Source organism: Rhyacophila brunnea, unplaced genomic scaffold (assembly GCF_057557595.1).
Source record: "Rhyacophila brunnea isolate RB1 unplaced genomic scaffold, BYU_Rbru_1.0 scaffold_11, whole genome shotgun sequence".
NCBI lineage: Eukaryota > Metazoa > Arthropoda > Insecta > Trichoptera > Rhyacophilidae > Rhyacophila > Rhyacophila brunnea.
In genome coordinates this window covers 36,640,138-36,658,492 of record NW_028232763.1, presented here as the reverse complement: position 1 = coordinate 36,658,492, position 18,355 = coordinate 36,640,138, and the positions used below count along the sequence as shown (strand labels likewise).

General features: G+C 35.5%; 1 protein-coding gene across 2 annotated transcripts; it reads left to right on the top strand.

The window, feature by feature from the left end:
* The first annotated feature begins 1,139 nt into the window (after nt 1–1,139).
* On the top strand, nt 1,140–14,794 carry LOC147078698 (uncharacterized). 2 transcript variants are annotated; one of them, XM_085960380.1, is made up of 4 exons: nt 1,171–1,352; nt 1,541–1,729; nt 7,035–7,703; nt 12,155–14,794. In XM_085960380.1, exons 2-3 carry the CDS (start codon nt 1,628–1,630, stop codon nt 7,680–7,682), a joined length of 750 nt encoding a protein of 249 aa, XP_085816506.1. In that variant the 5' UTR covers nt 1,171–1,352; nt 1,541–1,627; the 3' UTR covers nt 7,683–7,703; nt 12,155–14,794. The 2 variants fall into 2 exon arrangements, with proteins under 2 accessions (XP_085816505.1, XP_085816506.1); XM_085960379.1 differs by lacking the exon at nt 12,155–14,794 and having other exon boundaries at nt 1,140–1,352; nt 7,035–8,265.
* Nucleotides 14,795–18,355: the final 3,561 nt, after the last annotated feature.

Genomic DNA, 18,355 nt, shown 5'->3' with positions numbered 1-18,355 from the left:
ACTATAATTATAGTATCTAAAATATAGTATAATATATAGTAAAAGGGTCAAAAGTATAGTATTTCAAAAAAAAACTATAGTACAGGAACATTTTTCATCTTAAATCCTTTAAAATTATAGAATTTTTGGCATATTTGCGTAAAATTATAGTATTTTACATTTTTCGCGGATTCAAAATTATAGCATTGTACTATAATTATAGTACAGTTGGCAACACTGGTAGGTACGCCCAAAATACTATAATTTTGGAAATTCTGAAAAAAATTGACATTAGATAAAAAAAGCAGTTCGGGAGAACTAAAATACTTAAGTTTTTTAACTAACAATAATATTTTTGTTTAAAGAATCGAGACGTTAATTACTTTCCATGCGAATTTTTGTCTAAAAAGGAGATGTTCACCACTCTCCATTTGATATCGAGCGGCCTGCGGCAAAATTTTTCTTCTATAAAAATGAGCCGTCTAAAAATCGATCAGCCTATGGCCCGCGGCGAAATTTTTTCTCAGAAAATGCAAAAAATTGAGCAGCCTGCGGTCCACTACGGAATTTCTCGCTGGCAGTTCAAAGTTCCATTTTTGACCGTTCGTTAGATAAGTTTGTAGGACTACACTATATTTTTTGCCGAAATACTATAATTTTGGGGGAATGGGAAACTGGACGCCAGGACAATTGGACGCCGCACTGTCGTAGACACGTAAACAGAACGTAGACGATGAATTTTAATTAGTTTCTATCTACTACTTAGTAGTTTTAATTAATTTTACTCTAAACATAATGTTTTTTTCTATTGCGGATTGAGAATTACCATGCCTAAGGCTATATATAAAAATAAAAAACTCTTTTTTCGTTGGAACTTAAATATATGCACGATTAAAATAAATCATTATTTACGTGTGCATATTTGAATTCTCACGAACTATTAAATCATAGTAATATAATAATTTGTATATAAATAATAATATTGAATATATTTTTTAAATGTATGTATAAGTACCTTACGTCTATTTATTTTTGAATTGCGTGGCGTCCAGTTGTCCCGGTGCCAAATCGTCCTAGACCCAATTTTGGAGGCTCTGTACTATAATTCCATTTTGAAAATATGGCAACACTGGTCTATGGTAAATCATTAATCATTATTTAATTATTTATGGCTGTCCATAGACGCCAGACGCCGGTTGGTGTCGGTAGTTGTTATTTGTTATTTATTATGATGTTGTAAGTTGAGTTTCCATCAGTTTCTGTTTCCATGTTTCTAACAGTTGGTTATAATTTATTAATATATTCCCAAATTGGCTAATTTGTTGCAAAGAATGTTCAAGATATTATATATATAAGGAAGGTTATTGGAAAAGGTGAGTTGTTTTTGGATTACTTTTAATGTTGAAACACGTGGTCGTGAAAATTGTTTTTGTATTTTTGGGTTGTTCAACCTACATAATATTACTATTGTTTTGTACACACAATTATATTAAGTATGTAAGTAAATTGGAAATAAATTTCCACCCTTATTTAGATTTAAAATTCTTCCCATCTTATATAGATCCTACAAATGGCCCAATCTGCTCGGCATTTCAACGTCACAACGCTAGGATTTTCACACTGTTGAATAATCTATATTCTATACGGTATGGTGCAGTTTTCGTCAACGGCTTTGCACTCTTTGCAGTACTGGTACAGTGAATGGCGTTGGCCTACTCCATTTTGTTTGCCCTACGATTTGCTATTTGAGGTAAGTGTCTAGAAAGAAATATTGTAGTTTGTAGTGCTAGAAGTCCAGCGTTGCCATGTCTATTGAAATTACAGTAGATCTACTGATATTTTTTTGGTGCTTTTTACTGGTTCTCCGTCATCGTAATCTGTCAGTCGCCATTTTGAATTTTAGCTATCTTTTTGTCATCGAATTATAGTACGCGGTCCAAGCCATTATAGTATTTCGGCAAAAATTATAGTACGTGTAGAGAAAATGAAAGTTGTTTGTCACAAACATAACGGAGAATTCGAGAAATTCCGATGTCCTACTTAATTATAACACCTCTTACGACCGAAAAATGCTAACACCGGCCGCCGTCATTAACTGTCACGTTAGTTTTTTTAGAGTAGGTATACAACGCAAAACCATGTCCATTGACTAAAATCGCACACTGAGATCTTATTTATGCTATTTTTTATAGTACTTATTCCACTTTAATTAATATATTAGGACCGGTTTCGTCCGCCTCAGTGGGACATTTTCAACGTTGAAAATGTCCCACTGAGGCGGACGAAACCGGTCCTAATATATTAATTAAAGTGGAATAAGTACTATAAAAAAATTGCATTTTTTTAATTGTGGTATTTTTGACGTACTATACTTTTTTAATAGTACGCAGACGAAAATGTAACTTTTCGAATAGTACGCGAATCAAAATGTACTATAATTATAGTTCGGTTGGCAACACTGCGCTCACTGACAGATGACAGCGGCCGGTGGCGGAGAACCAGTAAAAAGACCCATTTTTTTGCCAATATTTAATATTTTGGTAAAAGCGCGTTGACATGGTCCAAGTACAATTGGACCAAGTGCCATCCAAATGACAGCTTCATTCTAATTATTCATATCCAAGCTACTCGGACCGCGTCCTACTCATCCAAGTTAGCTTGGATAGGAATAATTAGTATGAAGATGTCTCGTACGAGTGCGCTTGGATGGCACTCGGTCCAAGTGTACTTGGACCGTGTCAACGCGGCTTAAATGTGCTACAGATGCAGTCATGAGATTTTATATCTTTCTTTTTAGACCAAACCTAACCTATTCTAACTTACCCCACCCAACCTAATATTACCTAATATAATCTTAATTTGTGATAATGATGCATCAAAATGTATGAAAATTTCAAATTTTAAATTAACAATTATTGGATCGAAAAGCATATGCGCCGACAGAAAAAGGTATTTAATAAAATTGTGTACATGGAATAAACTGTTTTCGTTAAAAATATATATAAAAGCTCATGTGGGCATCTGGGGCACAATTACCCAATATTTATAATTATGCGGTGATGTGTGTAACCAACAAACTAGACACACAATTACAACTAAAGGCATTGGCAACACTTGCGAGAACACGGTGGTCGAGCAGGCGCTGGGGCGGCAGCGGTGTGCGCAACGCATGTCGACTGTGGAAAGGCAAAAGGATTTAACCCTCAGTTTTTGCAAAATGGGTTTTATTGAATAAAAGCATTACACACAATTAAATACACGAACTGTCTAAAGGATGTAAGCTGCAAAATGCCAAATTATTATCAAATTTAAGCTTTTAATTTTTAAAAAAGAAGTATGTTTGAAATTTGCATCCAGGTAAAAGGATTTATTCCACATCAATGACATTATTAGTCGTTCAAGTAATCTTTTACGGAAAGGAAAAAGGCATTATGCATCTTACGCTGCAAATGTATGAAAATAATGGTAGTTTTACTAAACTCTGCCGGCCGACCGGGTAAGTTATGAACCAGAAGGAAGTCTTAAGCCACATACATTTCTCGCTCAGTCGTTAGACAGTTAACACGGATTTCGACAGTCTCTTCATAAAAAATCATTTAAAGTTTAAACACAGTGAAAATGGCAACAGAACGAAGCAAAATGATTCTTGAAATGTGTGGTGTTAATATGGAAGCAACAAATAATCCTGACAAGAACGGTTAGCGTTTAAAATCACATCTTGAAGTTACAAGATTAGGGTTATCACAACACTGCGAATTTACAAGAAATAGTTCAAAAATATTTTTTAAAAATTCAAAAAAAAAATTGGTACTGTTCGGTTAAAGCGGATACAGCGGAAAACGCATTTTGAAAATAGCCGATAAACTGGATTATTTGTTAGGTTAACCTAACCTAACCTAACCTATCCCAACCTAAACTAACCCAAACTAATAAATAATCCAGTTTATCGGCTATTTTCAAAATGCGTTTTCCGCTGTATCCGCTTTAACCGAACAGTACCAAAAAATTTATAAATTTTACAAATACACATTTTTTTTGCAATATCAGTATTATTTTCACTGTCCACATAAACATCTCTAAAAGTTTTCTTCCGTATGGTAAATTTCGAAACACGGTTCAAAGCATAGTGCAATGTAACATTGCTTGCACACAAACCGCGTTTCCCTACGTTTCTTATTGTTTTTTGTATTATAACATACGTAACACCTTTTGGTGGCACTATTTTTTTTGTCCGTGGGTGGTATTTTACCCAGCCTCTCCGTAAGCCTAGTGGGTAGCGGCACCTTCCGCTTCAAATTTGTCTTAGGCTGTGTCCTGTGTTTTTGAATCAGTTGATCGATAACGTTCAACTGAAAGTCACCTAAGGGCTGTTTTTTACCAGTTTTTTGTTGGTACAATATATGCGCATTCAGTAATGATAAATCTAATAGATGGAAAAAAAGTTTTTTGTACCATTTCAGGGTTTTTCGTGATGAGTTTACGGATGAAAGCTTCATGTCACTTTGGTCTACAGCGCCCATGTTTTTGTTGTAGTCCACGATGGACTCGGGTTTTGAAATAGGAATTTTTGTCACATAGTTTACTTTTCCCGTCGGTTTGAATACATTCTTGTGCACTGTGGTCAACATTGTCACGTCTTTTTTGTCTTTCCACGCCAATGCCATCATTTCGTCAGTGTGAAATGCCTCGGTTTCCCCTCTTCAATTTTTTTACGAATTTCGGCATCCCAATTCGATTTCTTCTCACGGTTCCGCAGGCATTTGTCCGGTGGTCATACAGGTACTTGAACAATGTTGGGCTGCTGTACCAATTGTCGATGAAAAGCGTATGTCCTCGTTCCAAGTACGGTTCAAGTAATGTCACCACAACGTTGCCTGATATTCCGATGTAATTTTTCTTCTGAATTTCTGTTTGTTTCCCTGTATAAATTATTATATCTAACACAAAGCCAGTTTTACAATCGGCCATTACGAAAATTTTAATGCTGAAACGACTTGCCTTCGTTCTGATAAATTGGCGAAATAAAAGCCTCCCTTTGAAGAGAAGAAGACTCTCATCGATGCACAAATTTTGATAAGGATACAAGTACTGTTTGAAAGAAATTTTCAGCTCTTGCAAGATCTGTCTTATCTTGTACAATCGATCTCCGGGAATTTGGGTTTCATTATCGCTAAAATGCAACATTCGATGCAAGAGCTCAAAACGATTCCTGGACATTGATTCGGAATAATACGGTGAAAACAACATTCTTTTGATAGACCAGTGTTCAGTAATTTTGTTGCGAGAATTACGTGACATGAGCATGCACATGCACACTCCCAAAAATGTGTATATATCATCGGTTGTGCAGTCTACCCATCGTCGTAAACGATCACTCAGAACCGTGATATTTTTTGTAGCAAATTTAAATTGTTTATTTGTCTCTCGCACTATCATTTCAATAAAGGAAATGTGCATAAAACACTTGAAATAATCCATTTCAATTGCATCCGAAGCTAAACTATCTGCTTTGCATCCCGATTCAGTATCATCGAATGAAAATGCGCGCGGGTCAAATAAATCCGATTTCCACTCAAATGTCGGCCTTTCAGTAGCTTCGGATGTAGTTGGTTCATTTTCTTCAACTTCCAAAGTATCGTCAACTTCATCAACTTTGGAATCATCACTATCGTCTTCAGATTCAATCGTTTCTAAAAGATTGTCAATTTCACCATCTTTACAATATTCATCCATTTTGAATTGGAAAAATTGGTAAACTAAACTCGTAAATATAACACTTTTGTTTGTCCAAATTGAATGCAAAATATAAATAAAAATAGTCACAGTACTTAGTCACTCGACACTAATAAAATTTTCAATCTGAAAACATCGAAAATGTTTCAATTCAATAAGTAAACTCGTAAATATAACACTTGTATACGCAAATCATACGCGAAATATAAATATAAATACTCACAACACTTCGTAACTCAACACAAATTAAATTTCAATAAGAAAAAATGCAAAATCTTTCAATTAGAACGCAAATCAGACTATCATCCCGACGACCAATTATTACGCGATAGCGGTGCGAACTAATGAGTCAAAAATTTCTCAGTACATGGGAAGAAATCGGTAACCCTGAACGGGCCTCTCAGGAATCCCCTTTATTCTCGCGACGTATTTGACTTTTCAAACATTTCTGCCTGCAGAGCTTGCCCATAGATGTCAATACACGTATTAAAATTGAAAAAATAAATATATGACTCATATTAGGCTCAAAAACGGCGCGACGAGTTTCGGTCGTCACGGGCGCACGAAAGTAGACGCCCATGACGAGAACCACTCGTCAGTGGCTGTTAAAGGGTTAAGTATGTCTTTCAAATCAATCTCAAACCATTGGCCAGCGGCACATTCTGCGGTCAGTGAACTCGGTTGAGCAACCGCCTCACAATAACATGTGATAATTTGAACAGTTTGAATTCAGGAATGCAAACACATCAATAACAAGTCAGTTGTTATTGCGAGAAAATTACTTGTCCGATCGTGCAAGAATGCAATGGTGCAACTTTGTATCATGAAATATACTATTAATTAATTGATAACGCTATGTCGTAATACAAACAGAGACAGTTTTCTACGAATTTGTTTACCAGGGCATGAACTCACCATCGGTCATGCGATAAACAATGACATGCACCCACCGGTCGTTCTCCCCAAGCTAACTTGGTATTTCCTTTGTCTCAAATCACTATTAAAGCAAGGGGGCAAGAGATCAAAATAACACGTATTAAAGCCGTTCTAACTTCTAGTCGCATCCACGATCTCACGATTAGTAATTTTCTTGCAACACATCTCCGTTATTATTAACTGTAAAATTCATTAATATCATAGTACGGGTCTGTATTAACAATTGTATCTTTTTATGGTTAAGGGAAATAAACTGGGTTTACTTTATCACGCACAAATCCTTCTACTCATCGTAACCTACTGGGTCATCTTCACCATACCTCCCTTACCTCAGTGGTGACCCCGTAAAGTAAAATTCAATTTAGCTGATCATTTTCTTTTTACAGACTTGTTGTGCAGTCCGCTGCGTTCAAACACAACGCCGTCTTTGCGATCAGTCACCGTGTTTGATCATCACATCACTCCGTGAACTTGTCAACGTCGCAATGTGCATTACCAGAGCAGCCGCAGCCAGATTCCGCACCATGGAAGAAGACACCTCATCTGGACACCAGGCACCGACGACAACATTGCACAAGGACCCACTACAGTGGACGCCAGTCGCATCACCAATTCCATCACCTTGGCTCGATGACAGCTGCTCAGCAACATCTCAGGACAGTTCCGACAGCGGCCCCATCAGGTTCAGCACACCAGACGGTTCAGACATACCAGCCTGTTCGTCATCAAGACCCGGTGAATTCCACCAGATAATGCTTGCCAGGATGGAAGGACTGGTCACCGCACTGCGACGTGTGGTACCACTTGACGGCACACAGCAAGCCACCGAGGACTCACCCAACAACCGTCAGCCACACCAGTCCAGCCACCAGCGCAGCCGAATCACCGGAGCCCTGTGGACTCCTCAGCAAACCAGGAGGAGGCAGTTCCGGTGCAGCCAGCAGCTGGGCAGAACGTCACCAGCGTCACGACAGAGAGCGCAAGGCAGCTCGCTTTGGCCACCGTCATCCGCCAGGTGGTGCATGACGTATTAACTCAGCTCAGGCATGCTTAAGGTATTTCCTACACACACATACACACTAACATAATTTGAAACCCATGCAATTAGCATCACTAGTGACATTTAGAAGTAGAAACCCTCGACTTTCATCCCTAAGGCAATTTTAATCGAAGGACCTATTCTAAAAATTAGGTAAGTTTTCTGACTATGAGTAATTGGCTTAATTATTAACTGTAAAATTCATTAACATCATAGTACGAATCTGTATTAAGAATTGTATCTTTTTGTGGTTAAGGGAAATAAACTGGGTTTACTTTATCACGCACAAATCCTTCTACTCATTGGAATCAACCTACCCCATCTCACACCTCCCTTACTATATATCTGAGTAAAGTATTACAATATTTGCTAATTCACTAAAAACACCGCCATGCGATTTATAGGTTATGTGATGTCAAAAACACTTCTCAATTGAAATTGTTTTCAATTCGCTTTAATTTACGATTAATATCATTGTAATAAACTAATACATGGGTTGCCAACCTTTTCAGCAGCCGGGCCTGATTCTAAAGATGAGATTTCCTACCGGGCCGCACAACCGACTTTTTTTATAATACAAAACAAAAAAGAAATATATATTATATATATTAATAAAATAAAACATAAATGAGAATCAAACATATTTATTGTATTAGACTTTTTTTAAAGAATAAAAAATAAACAAAATACCTAATATAAAAATAATAAATTTTAGTGAGAGGTTTGATTTTGTGTAGCAGAACTAAGTGCATCAATATCGATACCAAGTGAGGTTGTTCCTACACGCAAACAGTTTTCCAAATGCACATCAGTGATTCCTGTTCTCACTCGGGATTTGATATGCTTTATCCGACTAAAAAGCTTTTCACACGTGTAAGTGTTTTCGGATGGTGAAGTCATCATTAGAGCATGTTTGTAAAATGCAGAATATGTCTCCTCGTCCAAATATGTTTTGTAAAACTCTTCCAAACCAACCTGATGGAATTTCTCCTTTAACGGTTCATCGCACCATATTTCACAATGTTCCATTTGTAAATTTCCCGGTTATAAATTCACGTATATGGAGAATGGCTTTGCAAATTCAGCATAAAGCACAAGGTGCTTTACAAAATCTTGAAATCGGTTATCAAATTCAATGTTAAAGTCGGATATCAACGAAACGTATTTTATCCGCCGCTCCCTGCGTCACGTCTGGTTGCAATAACAATGTAGGAAAGTGATGGAAGATTTTTGTCCTTGACTGTTGTTCCCAAAGCCCAAGTTTCGTCGGGAATGCGGAAATAATATTATACACGTTATTAATTGATTGATATTTTCCTTGTAGACGACTATTAACATTATTGTAGGTGGCTAACTAAATCGAAAATAAATAAAATGCCATCAGTGATATAACTTTCTGACATAAGATGAGATGGCGTTGGAGAATTGAAAAAATGAAAAAAGGAGTATGTGCATGTTCGCGTGCGAATTCAAATTCGAGCAGGCCAAAATCGAATCTCAATTTGCGAAATTAGCACATCTAGCGGCAGCATTTGATATTATTTTTGTTTTCTCATTGCTCCGCGGGCCACAAGTTGACACCCAGTGGGCCGCGGGTTGGCCACCCATGGACTAATATTATTATGCACTGCTTTATGTTAATATATTATAGTAATAACATAAATCGCAAGTAAAATAATGTACGTGTCTAACTCCAGATACGTTGATACCTACCAATTTCTTGTCAGGTAAAATGACTTAACCCTCATTTTTATTAGTTTTTCTTTAATAACTTCATTTTTTAATTACAGATTGGGAAAAAAAAACACCAAATTATTAATCATCATGCACTTCAAGTTTGTGTCTATTTTATATTTAGACTTTGGCCAAAATTCATTATCAAAACGTTTTTTGTACCTCCTGTAAAATTTGATTAGTGTGAATTAACTCCTTTCCACAGTCGATGTGGAATGTTCGTAGACAGTGTCTTTTTTTTGAGCATTTCACACACGGTTATACATTTGAGTTTCACACGCCGCTGCCCGCGTGTTCACTCTGGCCAAGCACTTAAGGGCCCGCTGAAGAGCCCGCCTTTCAAATATAATTCAGTATAAAAAGGACCTCTGCTCGTCCTAACTACATCAATTTAAATTGATCTTTGAGATTTTATTTCAAGAAATATTATTATTATTACTGATAATTTCTGCCCACAGAGAATTATTATTATTTTATGAACACCTGCAAGATGAAGCCGATCAGAAAACAGGGCTGTCAAAATAATATTAAGCATTCATATTTTTTAAATGTTAATTTCATCATGGTTTTTAATCAAACCTGTGCAAGTACGTACTGATAACTTGGGTGGATTTTGTAGCAAACATACTATTGATATAATATATACGGGTATATTTTATTATAACCCAATTCAAATTGAACATAGGTTGATACTCAAATACTATTATAGTATGTTTATGATTTCGAGAAAATAATACGATGGTATAATTAATCCATATCAATTATTTGAAAACATTACATTCGCACTTTGCACAAAATTACAAACACATTCGAAGTTTGCCGCACACGTACAGACCACGTGATATTTGTTTACGCAAAATCGTCGCTTTTCAAAATGGCGAATTTGATTACCAGATTTTACTGCGATGAATCAGTATGTTCCTTTTTGTCTTTTTTTATTCGTAGGTTTGTTTACTATGTACACCGAGAAATTTCCATTTATAAACTCGGAAAAGATTTTTACAGAAGAGTTTTGGAATATAATGCAACCAAAACTGGAAAAAATTCTATCATGGGTGTTGACTTCCTGAATTAGCTAACCCCAGGTCCATGCCACTACGTGAACCACAGTGGATATTAAGCCATTTCCACACTGGCAACAAGTTGCTGGCAACCTCATTAAATTTTACGATACTTACCATAATTGCTTAAGAAATTTTACAATAATTATCGTAAAATCTAACGAGGTTGCCAGCAAATTAACTTGTTGCCAGTGTGGACCCGGCATTAGATGCACAAAACTTAAATAATATATATTATAAATAAAAATTTAAAATTATAAATATATATTATGATTTATGTCTTCGACAGCCCTGATGAAATAAATGTGAAATATGAGTCCGATCAGTCACAGAGCAAATTTATTAACACAAACAACTTTTTTATATTAACTAGTAGACCAGATATTATGGACCACATGTTAAAAAATCATATTTTCAATTCTCAAGGCCAATTCTGTAGAACGTCCTCTTAAGGCCATGCATTAGTTGAGGCACGGTCTAAAAAGATCGTCGCTAGGCGATGCGCGGATTGCGGGTGGCGGGTGAAAATGACGCCTGTCAAACGAAATATTAATTGTCATATAAATCCAACATACGTCCATTTTATGTTCTGTTTATTGTTCTATTAGTAACAATAATAATATATTCATTGACATGTTTTCTTTTTAAAGTAAATGGGTAACGTTTTTAGTCATCTTTACACGATTTTAGAATTAATTGACCCGTCGCTATCACGCAGCAAAGTGACGTGTTCCCGGGTCAACATTCTCTCAGTGAATGGCAGCGAGTCCAAAATTTCGTCGCGCGTACAGTTGAAAATTATTTGGCGTTTCACTGATGCGTCACCTTAAGGGCCCACATGTAGGTAAAAATGGAGATTTTATGGTATTTTCAGAAAATAAGCCTGGACATTCCTTAAATGTTGTAGATAATCTATTTATATAATTTTGAAGCCTTATTATCCTTTATATTTATTTTAAACATTTGATGACTTCATAAAGTATTTTTGTTACATAAAATAGTATTCTTTTAAACGTTAATTCTGTTTTAGAATATAGTCATATTTCAGTACATCCATGTGCAGTGGTGTTAAGTTTTTTTAGTTTTATTAATTTTTGAACGTATTTATAAAACCATTAGTAAAATTGTTGTTAACATTATATAGTGAAATGTTGACCTCTGTAATCCCAATTGACTCTCTAATCCCAAATTTGACAAGAATTAGGCATTTTATTATTCAAAAAATGGGAACGATTAACACATTTGAAGATAATTCTAAAGATACTGATTATAAGTTTGACTGAATGTCTTGGACCATTCAAATGTGATAAAACATCCTACGAATAATGATTGTTTTATAATAATTAATGACCTAAGAATAAGGTAGTATTTTTTTGAAATACGCCATTTTTATTGGCAATTCTCAGTGGTTAAGATACAAGTGGGGAGTAAGATCATATTAACGCGTGTGTTTGAACATGTACCGAACTGAAAAAAAAAATGGTTTTTTCTTTTAGGGATAGATAGATCATTGAATTAATTTTAGGTATGTACTGGCAACACTATTAATCAGTTGTCAGAATCGCGTTCTTGCAAAATTTCTGCCAAATTGTCCGAAATCCATCTGTCATAGTGATTTTAAACTTGACCCTAAACAATAATAAAAGTTGATTTCACGGTATTTATTTTTCAGATGTCATCGGAAGCTGTCGAATGTTCCGGATCATTAAAACATCTGATGTGTTTACTGCTATAAAAATGGCTGACGAAGATTAACATTTTCCAAGAAAGGCAGCTCTTGCAGAATAGTATTGTGTTGGCGATGATTTGGATGTCACAAACACTCTGGAACATCCAACTTCACTGGTCATCGCTGATCTTATCCTTTCTGTATATTATTTGGTATCATTTTCCAATTTATCATTGACATTATTACATAATAGTTAATATTACTTACTATGATTTCTATGACAGTCATATTTGAATCAGAGGATATTTCAGCGATTTCATCAGGTTTATAGTATTCATAATTGTTATCTCTTGATGAGAAATCAAATGAAGGACTTCCATAAATTAGCTCCATGCTGCTTAAAGGAAACATAGCAGTTGTATATTGTTACTTCTAATCTGTAGGCTGATTGCCAGGTTCAACTATAAATTTTATCAATAGATGTTACAGTTATTGTTTCCTTGGTATGGTTAAAGTGAAAGTATCTTCCGCTCTTGCTGCTAATAGATTTCTTTTTTTTACTACCTTTACGTCTACCTGAAACCGTTTGATGTTCTCGGCTAATTCCAATTTATTAATTATTACATTAATACCCCTCCCCTTCCCCCATGTAATCCAGCTAAATATTTTTTTGAGAGATTTAATTATTCGTAATCCATTTTCGGGTTGCCACCGCATTTTCTTTCTCCTTGTTTCCTTGACGTTTCGGTCTCGTTACAGAGGCCATTTTTACGAGATAATGTATTGAAGTGTACTGTAAACAGTTCCTAATAGCTCTGCACCTGTTATTCCGGCTCTTGACGCTGTCAGCTTTTGTGATATTCTGGTAGAAATAGTAGCGTTCCTCCGAATAAATGCTTTTACCCATGTTCTGTCTGGTCTCCCATTTTTAAATAACGCACATGGACGTTTCATATCTTTCAAATATTTTTCTACACTCACGATTAACTGTTCAGTTGTCACTGGGTATCCAGTTTTTGCTGTATTATGCATCCAATCGCATATTTTTTGACCACATGAAAGTTTTCGTTTTTCAAATACCACGTTACCTCAACAAATATTAACCTTTCCGAGCGTATGGACGAATATCACCATCCGCACGAAATTTTCGTAACAAGAGTATGAATGCAAATAAACGTCAGTGTAAATGTATGGGAGTTCTGTGGTAAAAATGTATACCAGTGCCATCTATGGCTATTTGTATATAACTTTTTAACCTTTAGAAAATATATCAAAACAGTTTGTGACTTTATTTTGCTTTACATTGCTTTGGCGTCACAGAGAAAAGTTCTAACATGTGCATTTTTCGCAAACTGTAAGTTTTCACGCGCGCGTAATATCATACTATTTTAACGGTTTATGCTGTCTAGTATTAATTCCAATAACATGGTTGAAACGCCGAAAATAGACTATTCAACTGGATTGAAGAAGCGTAAACCGGAAACTGTCGTCGACTATAGAAAACATATGGGAAGTGTCGACAATGTTGACAGAATTTTAGAACTTGGAGCAGTGAGTCGGAAGACAATAAAATGGTACAAGAAAGTTTTCTTCCGACTATTGGAGATCGCACTCGTCAATGCGTTCTTTTTGTATCGATCTGCCAAATCACAAGATACACAAAGAGAATCTCATAGTCCAGATGGTTCAAAAATATCATACTCCAAGAGCATCATCATCTGGTGGTAGATGAGTAAATGATAACCCTATAACGCTCACCGAAAGACACTTCCTACGACCAGTTCCACCCACAGAGACCAAAGGAAGCAAAGCCCAACGTCGATGTTTTGTGTGCATGCCTCAAAAAGGCCACCACAGAGAAAAGAGACTCGCTACATGTGTCGTGAGTGTAACGTTGCCTTGTGTGTGCACCCATGTTTCATAGACTACCATACAAAAAAACATTATTAATTGTATGTCATTGATATTTGTTCAATTTTAAAAATAGTGTTAAGTGAAAACAATAGTGTTTAGTAATTCCGAATTAATTGCGTTATAAAATTTGCAGATTTCTTCACGACGGACTTCACCCTTAAATCAGGGTCACACTGCAGATCAATAATCTCAAGTTGTAGCTCTATCGGTACACTACCAATATCTATTGAAAATGGATCGCGTACTTTTGCTAAACTTGTCTCAATTTTTCGGAAGTCCCCAAATCTCATTCAGAGCGTTAATCACCATATTCTTCAAACTTATATTCTGGTATCTTCAGCAATTTCAAAGTTGGAAAGTGGTCTACACTTTTATTTGATAAATGTCGAAGGAATAACTTGAGTTTTAATTGAAATCCATTCAAACTTTACCATATCATGGGCATATATTTTTTTTCCTAGCAACACGGTGTTAAACGTATTTAAGTGTGTCACGATGTCCAGACTAAATGCAAAATCACAAACTCGCATTATTAGTTTATTCGGGAAAGTCTGTAATATTCTTCATTTCCAAAAATAAAATAATATTATCTTTTATATCCCAAACTCTCCCGACAGTGGCGGCCAGTGTAAAGAATATGAGGGAGTGCAAAAAAGACTCACCTATTTATGCAAGAAGCATCAAGTCATGTATATTTTTTATGACATCAAAAGTTGCTTTTTATTTAAGTAGGTTTTTTTTTTGTTTTTTTTAGAGTTTGCAAATTAATATTATTCATTATCTTGGGACACTGGGGGTAAGTCTACACCTGCTGATCTATTCCAAAATATGACAATACATAATATAAATATGTCCATAAAATGAATTGGTATATCGGTATACCTACATAATTAATTAAATAACACAATTTGAATTTTTCTGTTACATTATTTTAGTATGGTAACCATTAGTGGTCTATAATAATATAAATAGTGTAAAATATCTGGACTAAACAAAATTGAATACTTCTTCCATGGGTTCATCCTCTTCCAGATCGTTAAGGGATTCATCATTTATTTCATTTCTTTGGTCCAACACCTTTTGTAATATTCTAGTCCTGGAACATTTCTCCAGTCTTCTCCTTAGTGTTTCCCGAGAAGTTTTTGTACGTACGTCAACTTTGCCTCTTTCACATAGGCACGTTGGACAGGCTCAGGATTGAAATCAGTTACACGTAAACATCTTGTCTGGGGCTACCAAAGCCAATATTGAATTTATTGTTGAATATGTTACTGAATAAACCATGACTAACGTTTAATTCCGGTAGACACTGGTCATTATACATCAAAAACATCTTTTTGATGTTGAGATCAGGACATAAATATATCGATGGCTCAGTTCCATAGTGGGACAACTAGAAATTAGTAGTTTTGAGTAATGGCTGATCAAAGTTTTGACTCTCCTAAACTGACTTGTAAAAAAGTGACAGTTTATTATTTGTATTATCTTTTTAGTGAAATATGTAATGAATAGTATTTAGTTTTAGGGTTCAAGTTGTTTTTGTAAATTATCATAATGATTATAATAGTTTTAAGCAATAATCGGACATAACCCTCTATGGAGCTGACAACTCTGTATGAATACTGAAAATAAATAGACATGTCACTCTATGGAACTGACAACTTTGCAATATTGAGTTAACATAATGTTCTTTATTGAGGTCATCTCAAAACATCAGTCAGTGATAACAGTATATCCACATATTAGGTAACCACTGCAGGAATGTTGATTAAGGTATTCTAATCAACTACAATCACACTATTTCACGGGAGTGGTAGAGTGGATAGACCAACACACAGTAATGTACCTACTGACACACACCTAGTTTCCTCAAATTTCATAATCTTCTCATGCACACCCACCAATTATACCTACTTTTGACAACCAACCTCCAGTGTCCGGTTGATTTGATCATGCCAAGTCTTGCTCGGAGCTCTTTGGCTTTGACTTCCACTCACATCTGCATCATAAATTCTAACTATTCTTACAGCATCCATACTCTTGACATAGGTATTAAATAAAAGATGGGAATATTTAAAAAATAAGTCTTTATTGCGTACATTAAAATAAAAATAATCAATAACATTTAATAAAATTAATCACTCGGAGTGCTCCGGGTTGATTTAAAGTTTTTATAAAACTCCCAATATTGTTGGGGAATAGCATTGGAACTACAGAGATCTACAAGGTCCTTTTTCTTTTCGTCAGGTATTGCAGGTGGAGACGCAAACGCCTTTCTTAATTCTATGATGGGTGCTTGACCTCGCACTTTATATCTCTTGTCAATTTCTTTAAAATCATTTTGGGCGTATGACCTCTTATAAAAAATTTACCAAGATTTTTTTACGCATTTTAAAACACAGATGTCTGTCCATAACACCTTCTCGCCTGCAGTATTTTGATTAAAATTTTTGCCTACAGTATTTTGTAGGTATTTGCAGTCGATGAAATCTGGTGTGTCCATTTCTTTACAAGAATATGGTTTGCCAGTTTTCTTTGCTAATCGTATAATAGGGGCTAATTGTCCTGGTATGTATATGGGTCCACCTCTCAGACACCTCTTCTTCTCTCACTCTATCAACGCATGCATGGCATCACCTTCATTTTGGGTATGACCCACAACCAAAAATTTGTGGCAGATTTCTTCAATGCCATCTATTGTATTGACTGCGTACATTAATAATGAAGCAACCAATTAATTTTTTTGTTGTCCCGCACAATTATCTGAATATAATACTATATTTTTGGATGGGTTTACTTGTAAAAAAGCTAACAAGCAGCTGCCTATTTCATTTGAGCCCCTTTTTCCTAAGGCCTCATGCCATAAGTAAGAGTGGCCTTGCTTCATTGTAATATCGTATATGGTAAAATTATATGGACTTAACCGGCGTTTATAAAAAAAGCTACTTATGTTTCCGGAAGGCACCGCCAGCACAGCTTGCAAATCGAAGCAAGCAACTTTTACAAAACTTGAAGCAACATCATTTTCTTTTTCCTTCCTACTTAGCTCCTTTTCTTTTATGTGCTTGTGAAATTGCTCCTCTTTTCTAATTTTTTCTTCCGGGCTTGAATTGTTGTAAGTTTCGCAAGTGATACATTGATCTTTTTTTGGGACAAAAAATCCAATGTTAAAATTCGTGTTAAAAATTGTATCATACAAATGTTTTTTTGCTATCGGCAAATTTTTCTCCTTACAAAGTTCTTGATGTAGCCTGTACATTGTAGTAATGTTCAGGCTTCCATCGAGATACATTTTTTCGCTGTGAGCTCTACAATAATGGGAAGGCATTACTGGGAATGATTTTATGTGATTACGGATGTTTTCCTTAATGTCATCATCAATTCTCACTCCACCTTTCCCATGCCTTCCCCTTAAATCGGAATGCAACACTCCATGTTCGTTTTTAAGTGCAGTTTCAATCATCGTCTTGCAAATACTTAAAGTATTCATATAAAATAACTTACACACTCTTATTTGGACCCCATTGATATCGAAAAAGTACGCCTTGTTATTTGTACGTGTACTACCAGGAGTTTGCATTCTATATTTTGGAATAACTGGCGTAATACACCTTAATATAAATTCACGTTGTCGATCAACGTCTCCGATCCCCCAAAAACTTTGGTGGATTTCTTCTCTTTGATTAAATTCAATTTTTTTAACATTTCAATCTGCACTTCTCAGCACACGGTGGTGTCTTTGCAGATACTATTTTTTTTGAATTTCTAGAAATATATTCCTGCCCTGTATTCCTAGCTATTTTGGACAAATGTGTTCTCCATTGACTTGGATGTCTAATCCGTTTCCTAGTCTTCTCACTTGAAGTTGAGACGTCAGGTGAAGTTGAAATCGATGAACAGCTTGTCTCTGGTATTATAATATTGTCCATAGAATTTTCTATGACATCTCCATAGATTCTATTGTCACTATACTCTTCTTCTGAGATAATTAATAGGTGTAATTGGATTATCCAATCCCTCGGCGTCCACACAAGTTCCACAGACCTGAAACAATAGAGCAAAGCAAAATATCATGAATATGTTAAAAACGACATCTTAGTAGAAATGTTAAATGCTGTATATTAGTATTCCTCTTAGACAACCTGTACGACAATAATATCGACTGTAAAAAGGAAAAAGGGCGTAATCCACACAAAGCAAATTTTACAGGAGGAGCAAAAAACGTTTTTTCAATGATTTTCTGTCAAAATCAAAATAAAAAATATACACAGACTTATAGTGCATAGTGAT

What these genes read in the sequence shown, in the direction of transcription:
- LOC147078698 (XM_085960380.1), top strand. Translation starts at nt 1,628, where the DNA reads ATGGTGCAGTTTTCGTCAACGGCTTTGCACTCTTTGCAGTACTGGTAC. An exon ending in CCTACGATTTGCTATTTGAG is followed by an intron (nt 1,730 to 7,034) that starts GTAAGTGTCTAG and finishes TTCTTTTTACAG; the next exon opens with ACTTGTTGTGCAGTCCGCTG.